We start from the raw sequence: 12,943 nt of genomic DNA, 5'->3' as shown, positions 1-12,943 counted from the left end.
TGGCTATTAAGGAATAATTAAATTTTTCTTTATACTTTATTGTATTAAATAGAGTATTCAGATTTAATTGGGTTACTAATTAAATCATTTATCTCACTATAATCTCACATTAAATTTCAATCTAGACATTATATTGTACAATTTAGATTGAAAAGAAATGCTCTAATTACTGTTCAATTCTGCTAGGTAAACATACTATACATACAATCTACTCTAAACCAATTTCCGTTGGTTTCTCTTGCTATGCTTACAATTAACTCCCTACTTTTCTCGTAAATATCACTTTAAGTTCCTGATTAGTAAAAATGATTGTCAAACATAATAAATTGTTGAGATTAACCACAAACTATGTCACCGTTAAATGAGTAATATAATCCAGTGATAAAAATTTTTTGTGAATCACTGTGTCCTTTATTTATTTAATTACATAATATAAAGTGTGATATTTTGCAGTTTGATGAAAGAATTTAATCTAAATTTAGTAGAAGAATTTTTTAGGAATACTAGTAAATAAGCAACACTTTAAAATTACTTACTTTTATTTTAATAAAATAAAAAGAGAAGATAATAAAAATTGAGTACTACAGTAGAGTATTTTATAATTTAATTTTACACTCATTTTCTAAAATAATCACGTGATAAAAAATTCAGTATTTATCTCACGTCATTTTATATATGAAGAAAATACCACAAATTGCAAATACTTTTTGCTCCATTTTCCTCTGGATATTTTTCAAAGCATAAATGAAATATAATTGCAAAAAATTCTAATCAAGTGTACTGCAATTCTTCTTTTCATTATCAAGAGTAAAATTAAATTTTTTTTTATATCTATAAATTAATTGTTAATTATTAAGAATAACTGAAACGATATCATTGCTAATTTATTACATATCAAAAACAATCTTCAATGAAATAATTTCTTTATAGAGGAATTATGATTCTTTTTGAAACAATTTTTTTTTTTTTTGATACACTTGAGTTAATAACACCAGTTGATATCTATTCTATTATTATAAAGTCAGGCTGTCAAGTCAATTGAAGAGTGAGAAGGAGAATGTTTAAAGTGATCACTGTGATCATTGCCGCTAGATCGATTAATTCTCGCGAATCAGTCAGTCACGGGTCAAGGAAGAGGTTACTACGTGCTTCACCTTGCCCTTCATCGCCACCCATCGATTAATCGTCACACTGAGACGTTAAAACATCTGATGGACGTCACACATAAATGTCCGATGGGTAATTAATCATAACATTTTGATACCTATGGCTGATTAAATATATATTTAGGACAGACATGGATTTGTATTGGCAATTTTTGGTTCACTAACCTTCAATGGCCTTTAAAATATCATTTTTAAATGATTCTTGCACTCGAATAAATTAAAATAAATTTTTCTTCATCGAAAAATTGAAGAGAAAATTTTTTTTCCCCCCAATCAATTAAATTGCTGATTTTAAATGGATACATTTTCAGAACGTATGATCTTGGTAATTGTATTGGTCATTAATTTTCAGGGTTAATAACCCAATGATATTCATTAAAAAATAAAAACAATCTCACAGAGTACCGTTTGAATGAAATAAAATAAATATTGCAATCGATATGCAATGCTTTAAAGATATGCAAAATATAATTTTTTTTTTTTTTTATCATCTTTTTACTTATAATTTTATATTTGATATTTACGACTGTGTGTCGTATACCTTTTCATTTATTCAAATTGAAAAATAAAATTCAATTCTCTTGGTGAAAAACGACACTGATATTCAACTCGAGCGAATAAAGATATCAAAACCGTAAAGCTGAAGTTTTGAATACAAATGTATCAGCAAATAAAAAAGTTTTCATATAAAATTTGATATCAAGTTTAAATTTTCCATCTTCCGGTTTATTAATTTATATTACTGTTAACTTGATAACCGCAATTATTAATCATAAATTGAATTATTTAATAATTGCATTTAGTTAACTAGAAAATAGTTAGAGTCACTTAAATAAAATTATGCTATTTAATCGTAGAGTTTCGGAGTTATCGTCCTTTTATAAAAGGTTTTTATGGAGTTGACCCTTTATGTGAGTTTGAACACGTGCATGTTCCATTGTATTTTCCTTTTTTTTTTATTTTCTCTCGATTCCTCCTCTTCTGCTTCGTTATTGTATTTTTAGTCGACGTATGTTTAACTTATAATGACACGCCCAGAGCCGAGGCTCTCGGAAATTTAAGAAAGTTTTAAAGTCGAAAGCAATTTTCACACGTTCTTAACCTCAACATCACCTTAATTCTTCCAGCAATTTAAAAACAATAGGAAATTAAAAAATCAACTTTGACGGTGAATTTTTTGTCTCAGTAAAAAATAATTTTATTTAGTAATTTTTTAAGCAAGTAATATTATTTTTGGAGAAATAAATGAAAAACTAGAGTGTAGCATAGTAATTTACCGATAATATTCAAAAGAATAGCACTAGGAAAATTTAGAAAACTCGCAAAGTAAATTTTACCTGAGGCTGACGAAAAATTATAACCAGGATCGTTTGGTAAATTTAAAATTCAATTTACCTATCAAGTTCTCTTTTGAAAATTAAAATTTGCAAAAGTAGTACATGAACTGATATTGTTAAATTTAATATCTCAATAAAATAATATAATTATATATAAAATATTTCTTGTATAAATAATATTTTTTAGAGTACTCTAATATAAATTGTGACTTTATGAATTGACATATATATTCTTTTGCCGAAAATTTAATTAATCGATAATATCTGATCTGTCTCAACTTCATTGTGTCAGCCTAGTAAAAATCATAAAATTACCCTACAAGCTTAGTAGATTTTTTTTTTCCATGTGGGTATAAATTATAAGAAGAGAATAAAATTGTCAAAAATTTAAAGAGTTAAGGAAGTCTGATGTAAATCATGCGTAAAGACGTAAGGAATGTGTGATAAAAAAAAAGAATCTTTCGACAGCAGACGATTTATTTTCGCCCTCGATTTCTCTTCGTCTTCTTGGCCAGACTTTGAAGGTCGTTCTTATATATATCACACTCGCACCCTCTTTCATGCTGAATGGACATCATTGGTCTTAATATTTTTTTCATCTTTCATCTTTTCTACACTGAGTATACGTGACTAATTACACGCATGCTCAGGAAAATTTCACTTTACACTTGGTTATCCCGCGAATGCCGCTGACAGTTACTTTTTGCCAGGAGGTATATACAGTCTTTGAGTTCATGTCCACACGTTTTACCACATGAGCAACGTCAGATAAGAGTGCACTGCTCGTCGAAGTGACGTGGGGAATGCGAATGACTGAGACAGAGAAGAGAGGAACCAATGATGGTTAAAAAAATGCTAAATCTGTCTTACACTTAATACAAGCTTAATTAACAAGAATGAAAAAGCGTGACGCGATATTTGCACTCCGTTAGATTGCAATTGACTGAGATAAATTTTACGTCGAGTTTCTAAACGCTTGAGGTCTTCAAGTGCTTCAAGAGGGTTAGAGGAAGAAGAGAAATCACGCGAATCGTGCACCAACTTGATGTGCCTGTATTTCATCTCAACATTTGTCTGCTATTATATTATCTAACAGACTGTAGTATACATGCGTTTTTACATTTCGAGAGATATGTATTTATCTCATGACTTGGGCTTCTTTGATGAGATAAATCAACGGATACAACAGGTCGACGACACGAATATTTGAAACTTACTGCCTAGGTGTACTGACAACTTTTATCTTTTTTTCATAATATAACCCAACATGTCAATGTTTTGAGTAAATACAACACTCTATCTTCTTCTCTTCTTGTATACTCAGCAGACTCTTTACTTTGAAATATGAAAAAATTCAACATGATAGACCTTGTGTCGTAAAAAATACACTTAAAATCATTTTTATCATTTATTACTGGATATTTTTTTTATCTTGAAGCTTTTCAATCATTTATGAGGTTCATAACATTTTTCAGAAATTTGTCATTTTGTACATAAAACAATCAGCAAATTAGAAGAAAAAATATTCATTAATTTTTTATTTTGAATTCTTCAGGGAAGTTAATGAAGGTATCTTAGTTATTAGGGTGTTGAGAAAAAAAGATATAGTAATCTTGGTTCTCTGAGGTAGTACGATAGTAATAACGTCATAATTTTATTATTTATGACCAGGTCGTCATAGATTTACGATTTGCAGTTGGATTGTCGTAAGGTTGGTTATTATTTATCATTTCTATTGTTATGTAAATTTAAAAAAGGAAATTAAAGGTATATATATATATATATATATTTTTTAACTTGAGAATCATAAATCTATTTGAATTTAATTAGCATCAATATCGAAAAATTTTTCTCTAAATATTTGGGCAGATGATTGTTTCTTGCTATTGAAATCTATTTAACTACATCTCATTAAATTAAATTAAATTTGCATTTATTTTTTTTTTACTAAAGACTCTAGTTTGTTTTATTAATTATTTAGTGATGAATTGTTGAGTATAATGAGTACAATCAATCACTAGCATGAACAGATTTCAATATTGATAGTATTTAAAATTAAATTATCAAATGAATTTCAATAATCTCAGGTTCAGGATTAATTGAACGACTGTTTGAAGTGAATTAAATTTATTTATTCGATGTTTGAATGACAGTGTGGAGGTTTGTTGAGCGTTTAGACGAACGAAACATTCTGATCAGTCACGTAAAAAAGAGTAATTGAACTGATTGACTGATGAATAAATAAATCAAATGTCTTTCGTCTAATCAAGCCTCACCTTTAATTTAAAAAAAAACATATCAATAAAACTTGCAACAATTTAACAACATTACAACCACGAAATTTAAAAAATTAATTCAAGTACAATTTAATAATGACCATTTTATTCATTATAACAATAACAAATTCACTGAATTCATTCAGCTTTTGTCAATCTTATTTTTTCAAGAAAAAAAATCACTGCATAATTCATTCCTATATATATATTTCTTCTTCATTTCATTATCCTTTTTCTCTGATGTTAGAAAAAAAAATGATAGCGGGTTAGCTCGTGAATGGGATCATCTGATTAGCATTTTACTTGGTGTGGACTATAATTTTTTTTCTTGTCACGTATCCCATCCCCTTCCTGTGCATTTGTGACACTTCCTGTCGACAGCAAATGTTCTTCAGTTGGTCTTCTCTTATGCGAATATCTGATTAGACCCATTCTTTCCATCATGAACGTGAGATCTTCTTCCGTTTCAAAGCGATCAATATGTCTACTTCACCAAGATAGCAGTTCACTTTATACAGCTCATCAATTTCCATAAATTAACTGTAAAAAAATACCATACCTCCTTTTTTTGTTCTTCATTCTTGATAATGACATAATTATCTAGGTTGTGTTGAGGCTGTTGTAGTTTGTTTTTGTTTTACTATTTGTGAAAAGAAACAAGCGAAATGTGCAACAAGCATCTTGTTGATCATCAAGAATATCTTGGTAACGGCGACTTGACGCCGAAACAAGCAGTCCTCAAGGTTTTCGCGTGGTTATGTTTACTCGCTGTGGTCTTCAACCCACGCATCTTCGACATATAAGTTTCTCTTGTGTGCTTCTTATTTTCCCTCTCTTATTCATGTGTAGGAGGACGCGCGTGTCCTGTAGTGTAAACTTACAAAACAAGAAGGACTACGATGATCTTTCAGATCTGCAGCATCGACCAAAGTGGTCCTGCCTCATAAAAAAATTCAACGTACATTTTTTTTAATTAAAAAAAAATTTATTTATTTATCTTAATACTTCTTAAAAATAATTAAATTATTTTTTTTTACTTATTTTATTATATTAAAATTGTAATTTTAATCTAACAGAATTATAATGAGTGAATTTTATTTATCAGTAATCTAGTGATTGGGAATTTTGGTGAGATTTTACACTTGACCGTTGGGTTTATGAGTTAATTAATTTTTTTAAAAATAATCAGCTCATTATCGACTTATCGGTTTTCACGAAAAATGAAGAGAAATGATATTAGTCGTCATTTAGATAAAAAAATTTTTTTTTTTAATTCCATTATCAGCTTACGACTTCTTTATAAATGTCTTCTAAACTTATCACCTCATTATCTCTTTAATTATTAACTTTTGCAGGATATTCAATAAAAATTACAGCAGTGTAATCTTCGTACAGATATGCTGAATATTTTTTACCAAAATAAATTTCGAAATCACGAATTTTTTTAATTCTTTATTATATAATGTTCATCAAAATAAAATTGACTTTTAACGAAACTTATAAAATTGAACAAACGTTTGATTATCATCAAGCCAACACATCAATTCTTGAAAAAATTATCTGCATGTAATCTTCAAAAAAAAAAAAAAACTTTACTGTTGAATCCAACAAACTCATTACTATTGTAATTATCAATTTATATGCTGAAAATAGTAGATAGAAAAGCAGCATTAGTCATCGTCTAGATAGTATTTTTCATTCTTACGAAATGACTTTTCGTAGCTACTTTTATCTCGATGTTGTCGACAATTCAAAGGGACACCCACAAGCCATTGTCAACCAAGTGCATTGGTCGCCTTCATGTTTGAAAGTCCCAAGTGATGAATCGTCATGTGGCACCCACTAAAATTAAATGTACACACAATAGACAACGACTCATCGATTTGTCAATTGTCTAATTCCAATTCAAACCAAAGGATAAGTTGAATGAGCTATAAATTGTACGAATAGATTTGCTTAACTGTCAATTAAAAAAATATCAAAGTCAATTAGCGAGGCGTATAATTACATGGTACATTATTTTTAAATGAAGAGAAAAGCACCTGGCCAAGGCGTGAACTGTCTCAATCAAGTGGAACATACAAATAGAACAAAAAACTTTAGCACAAGAGTTTATGTCTCCTACTCAAATGTCTATCAATCAGCTGGGTGTAAGGAAATGTTAATCGCGCCTTCGACTACCGGATTCTTCCCGTTAGATCTAGCACGTCTAACAACATTGCTAACGACAGATTCTATCTTCTCCTTTCTCAGTATAATTATTATGTCTAGTCCATCGTTTTCTTAAACTTGATGGTACGCCTCTTACCATCGTCTTTAACGACCTACTCTTAACATTTGCCCTCGTCACTAAATTAACTCGCAAAACGTTCATGATGAGTGATTATTAATACTTCATTTTCCGCTTTTTCTTTGACGATTAACGATATTAACGTTTTTCATAAAATTAAATAGACAAATGCTAAACACTTCCAATAGCCTGGTAATGATAACGAAAAGATAGGGATGATGTTAGATAAATTCTAACGGTAAATACTCCTTTTATTTATATCCCAAGAGGTGTGGCGTATGGTATTATTAAAATCCTTACTTGATTTATCATTCTTCCTGCTCATAAGAGCTAATATCTCTAGTGTTTTTTTTTCTTTTCAAAAGGGCCATGCGGAGATCTAGAATTATCTATGCTATTTTGGATAGAAATAATTCAACTTCCTATACTTTATTATTTATTTTTTATTTAGCAAGCTTTCTTATCTAGTTCATTTCCCCTCTTGTGTTTATTAATGGCCTGCTGCATCATAGACTGAGGGGATTATCATTTTTTATTTATACTATCATGTCGATGGAAAGTTTAGAGATGTTTAAAAGTTGCCTCGAGACCTCCCCAAAGTTGTCAAATAAATAGAATTTTCAGTGTGAGGTCGTGGATCAGAATAATAATACTTTGTTTTACTTTTAGTTTGTTCATCAACAAGACTATACCCCACGTGGTGACACGATCCAAAATAGCAAATGTCATGACCACGTGGGTCTCTTGGTCAATTTATCCTTCAACCCATTCCTATTATTTATGTTGTCTAGTGTTTGGAGTTTAATTAAATGTTTTTTATTAAAATAAAAGAGCCTTAAATTGTCCAACTTAAATGACATAAAAATGTTGGGAGAGCGTAGAAATGTGTCGTCACATTGGAAGAAAATTGCTTCCACCTGTCACCACGTCTTGGCCTTTTATGCAGTGAAGTGAACATGTTTCAGTATATATCCTAGTAAGGAGTAGTAGCAAATATAGAGGCTGAAAGCAAAGGTTCATTGAACCTCCTTCTACTATGACTCTTCTTTCTCTATACTCCCTTGTCCTCGAGGTCCTAACCTACGATCATCCTCTCTCTGTCTCCCTTTTTCTTCATTTTCTTCAAACGTGTGTTGGATCATGTCGGTGAAACTGGCCCCGTCTTACCACAAAGCTCAGGGTAAAACATCAAGAAGAAGAGGAATCGCCTGTTCGACGAGACATTCTCCCCGCGGATTTCCCAGTAATATCGCTCGAATACTCACACGTACTAGGACGCGATCTTCTTCCGTGCTATGGAGTATGTCTTATTATAGTGGGCTTCCAGCATGCTCTCCCGCATACTGATGATGGGATATCGATCTTTGATGCAACACGATCCTTCTTATGGTCGCGATCATCATCAAGGATTCTTTAAAAAATTTTCCTTTCATCATTCTCTTATTTTAAGGATTAATAACGTGTCACAAGTCTGGGAAAATTACTTTTAAAAATGATATTATTAGCTTCCCATTAGGTAGTTGTTGTTAAAAATTGAGCTCAATATCAATACAATATGGTTGCAATTTATTATAAACAAAAAAAAACTAAAAAATGACAAAGTTCACCCATTTTTATTATCAAGATCTCTTGCCTGGTAAATTTAGCAATAAGTAGGAAATTAAAACATTTCTCAAGTGATGATATTATTAAAGGAAATTATTTAAAAAATAATTAAAATGATTTAAGATCATTAAAATAAACATCAAAATTTCTTTTTCAATTAAAAAAATAATATTTCCACTTAAGTTAATTATATACATGATTTTATTTTATATTAATTTAATAAAAAGTTCAAATAAAAGTTGAATATAAAATCAATTAATAATCATTACAAAATAATGATGAATAAATAAATTATTTTATTAGGAAGCCTCTTGATCATTTAATTCTTTCTCTTGATCGCAAATAAAAATGTAAAGGGTAATATTTTAGTGATATAACCACCAAATGAGTAATTAAAACTCCAGAATAAACATTAAAAAAAAAAAAAAAAAAATTCTCAACACTTTACAAACACGCTTGTTGCTTGATTTAATGAAATACAATACAGAGGAGTCAAAAATTAGTCGTTGGTTGTGCGTAAACGCCAACACGATGTCGTAGTTTGGCATCAAATGATTACACTCAGCAATATTGTAGTGATCGTTTCGCAAGAGTTTGCCAAAAAAGGCGGCGAAACTCTCTCGAGTTTTCGGTGACTTGTAAGCAAACAGTTATGTTGGGTATCATTTGAGATGCGGGAGAGAAGATACTATGCCCTTTATTGGTAGGAAATATTGTTTATAGCTGCCATCATTTAACTGTGCCAACATCATGATAATATATATAATCCACGTGTAATAAAAAAATTTTTGGGTTACCCAATTATAAGTCGATGAGTACACTGGTGATCAATCATAATCGCACTTGGCAAGTGTTATCTGTTACAACTAATTTTGCATCGATGAGCGTCAGCAGTCTTAAGCCATATATCCAAGCATGCAAACTTGCTAATTCACTTAAATGTCAAGGAAATTACGTCAAGTATTTCTAAGGTGTTAATTTATTCCCTTGCGTAAACATGAAAAATAGCATATAATTAACAATATTAAAAATAGATTTAATTATAATAATAAATATAAATAATTTTGTTCTATTTTAGAGGCAAGACTGTGGACGGAATGGCTGCTACAGTCTGGCTCCAAGTCATCCTCTTACTATGGACTTTAGTATCAACAATAGCCACAGGGGACTTTCGTCACATTTCCTACGAAGGTAAGAAAGAAAAGGCCATTCTACGCATAATTAGATTAAAAACTGTACCTCATATTTCATCAATCATTTTTTTTATTCAAGCTCATTATAATCACACACCTTCCGTGTTTATGCGTGAGTAGGTAAGAGATCTCTTCGATCAAAATGTCCTCCTCCTCTTCCTCTTTCTTGCGACCCGTTGCGTTCTACTTCGGGAACAGGACCAGCGAGTTTCTACAGAGATACCTCCACCTCATCATCCTCCCCCTCCTCCTTTAATCCAACATGTACATCATCCCGCATCGTGTATATTCTTGATACCGCTCCCACGGAATCATGGAAATCCACTTAATCCCACCCAATAGATTCCATACGATGTGCCTTTATTTTCCATCGATTTATACTTTCTCGAGTACTTCCCTCTCGCGTAATCATAAACGATCCCTACAATCATTCGAGAAATAGAATCGCCCTGATACTTTTGTAGAATGTGATGTAGAAACGTAGCAAACCGGACGCCTGCAGTTAAAAGACCATGGAAAACCCATGCAGCGTTAATGAACTCGCCCATTTACCGTTTTATGTCCGACCTGATTCTTGTTCCAACCATTCGATGCCTTAGAAAAGCCCCCCCTGGTGATGATCAACTGCAGGGTAGCACGTTGCAACGCTTCTGCTTCTTGTTACTTCCTTTTTTGTCCTTTGCAATTTATGATTTTATACAAGACTGATTCTCGGTGAAAGCTTAGCTTACAAATTAGTTGAGGTCTTTATTTATTTTTATACTGTTAAATTATTCTCTTTATACTTAACTTGAGAAATCCATCTTATACACTTCTGTAGGCATGTAAAAATATATCCAAGTCGTATTTGAATCATTTAGAAAATTGTTCTCCATTAGGTATGGGCGTTGTTCAACGGTTTATCGGAGTATCAATGTTTGCATCGGTTTCGATCTCCTAACCTCGATGTTTATTAAATGAAAAAAAAGTTATAAACAATTCTTTTTATTTGATCAAAATAATATTATTATAGTTTTGATAAAAAATCACGTGATCTCCATAAAAGCAAATGGATTTACTTTAATTGTTAATAATTACAAAATTGTGCTGTAAAATATTTTCAAAATTACCACACTATTTCTAATCTTACTTTCAATTTTACTCAATGAACTTGGTTCCCAATTTGACCATAGAAATATTCGAACCTCCATAAACAGTTGAATAGTATTGTGAAATCGTTATTGAAGATAGCTACTTGGTGAATGTATCATTTTTATTCCGTCAATTAATGAAGATGATTTAAAAAATGACTGTAATAACCGTTGACTTAGTTTCTTTAATGCATTTATAAAATTTAATATGCTAATAATATTGGCGAAAGCGTGCACAAGATAAAATAAGAATTGACTTAGCTTTCTACAAAACAATGCCACTGATTTCAGTTCTTTAACGACGGATGCATATTAATATATCGATAACGATAATTTCTTAACGATTGTACATGCCATTTATGGATATAGGGGTGACTCAGAGAGTATCAAAGTCGATTTCTTTTCTAAGTATATTTATCAACCAATACAAACGGATCTTATGGACTCTCTCTCTTTCGCGGCGTGACGTCGTTATACTCGATACCGATCATCGATGACCACAGTTCTCTGAGGTCACGTCCGTTGTACTGGAATACCGTTCTAAATCGATGTTATTAAAAGCTGTCCAACCGGCACACTAAGCTGATCATTTGATATCGCATTATTATCGTACAACTTGAAAGTTGTCGCGTTCTTCCGGATTCATTTGCGACTCGACTGATAATGATCATGGCGCCGTCAATCCGTTAAAACATTCCCGATTATCTTCAATGACATTATCACATAATGCATTTCAGCCTCGAGGTATTATTCTTCCGTTGGCAGTACTGTTTATTATCATAATGAGATAATGACCTATATATTATGGGAGAGATTCTTCTACTGTGAGCTATTATATTCTAATAATGGTTGGGTTGGGAAAAATTTATATTGTGAATTGCAACAATGATGGTTTTTATTGACTTTGTTTAGTTTATTCAATGGAATTATTTTTATACTCCTGTGAACATTCATGAAGCTAATTAATTTTTTTTTTTTAAATTTAACTGTTAAATAATTGGCCGATTAATTTTTTTTTGTTCAACAACATTTTATTGATATTTATCGAATATAATCATAGTTATGATCATTCAATAAATTAAAATTATTTTTAATTGTTTATAACAAATTGAAGTAGTTATAAACAATATATAATTGTTGTAAACAAAAAAATCAATTAACGATTTTATTTTTACCCTTAGGAATTAATGGGTTAATCTTTTGCCAAATCTAATTTGGAATAAAACTTTTCTTTCGTAGAAATTTTTAAGTAGAATTATTCTTAATGGGATTTATGCCACAGGGATTTTTCTCTAATCAAGTTTCTACCAGATAGATTTTTATTGCTGAAATATATTTTTTTAATTCACGACTAAATTTATAAAATATCAAATGCATAAAAAATGATCATTTTAACTTTTAAATAATAATTTTCTTATTATATCGTTACAGATGTACTTAATAATTTGTTAATCTCTTTTTTTTTGCTCTTCATCAAAAGCGATAAATTCTTAAAGAGATTCAAATAAAAAATATCTTGGAAATTAATTCTTCATAATATCCTTACCAAACTACTGTTCTCAATTTAAAACTACAATTTAAAAGCAAGCAATTAAATAATGAAATAAAAAATCAATTCACTAATAATAAAATCTACATGATAATCTGAATGGTTTTTTTAATCAACAAAATAGCCTCTTTAAAACTAATCTGGTGTAATTAAACTAAAGAAGAGCCAAGTGATTGATTTTATTTAAATGAAGCTAATAAACGAAAATGACTGGTCAAGACAATTTAAAAGCAAAAATCTGTTGCAGAATTTTAAATATCTCTATAATCATTAAGACATTATCTGAACGTGATCGTATAAAGAACTAAAAACTAAATATCCCACGGTATATATTGTGGAATTAACATAAAAGTTAATACTTTACTAGAATTAAAAGAATCATTGAACGATAAACTGA

General features: G+C 30.4%; 1 protein-coding gene across 5 annotated transcripts in view; it reads left to right on the top strand.

Annotated features, from left to right (window-relative positions):
- Positions 1-12,943, top strand: part of Sema5c (Semaphorin 5c) — a 77,546-nt gene that overhangs the window by 34,895 nt on the left and 29,708 nt on the right. For 4 of the 5 annotated variants that reach the window (XM_035084712.1, XM_035084713.1, XM_035084714.1 and 1 more), the window contains one exon: positions 9,753-9,865. In XM_035084712.1, coding sequence (XP_034940603.1) covers positions 9,772-9,865 — 94 coding nt within the window. In that variant the 5' untranslated portion in view covers positions 9,753-9,771. Of the gene's footprint in view, positions 1-9,598; positions 9,646-9,752; positions 9,866-12,943 lie in introns of those variants that run through there. The other variant, XM_035084711.1, reaches the window with a different exon arrangement.

The sequence above is a fragment of the Chelonus insularis genome, unplaced genomic scaffold (genome assembly GCF_013357705.1).
Source record: "Chelonus insularis isolate UGA/USDA-ARS -01 unplaced genomic scaffold, ASM1335770v1 contig_397_pilon, whole genome shotgun sequence".
Taxonomy (NCBI): domain Eukaryota; kingdom Metazoa; phylum Arthropoda; class Insecta; order Hymenoptera; family Braconidae; genus Chelonus; species Chelonus insularis.
Note: the sequence above shows the minus strand (reverse complement) of the source record. Positions and strands in the feature narration are given on the sequence as shown.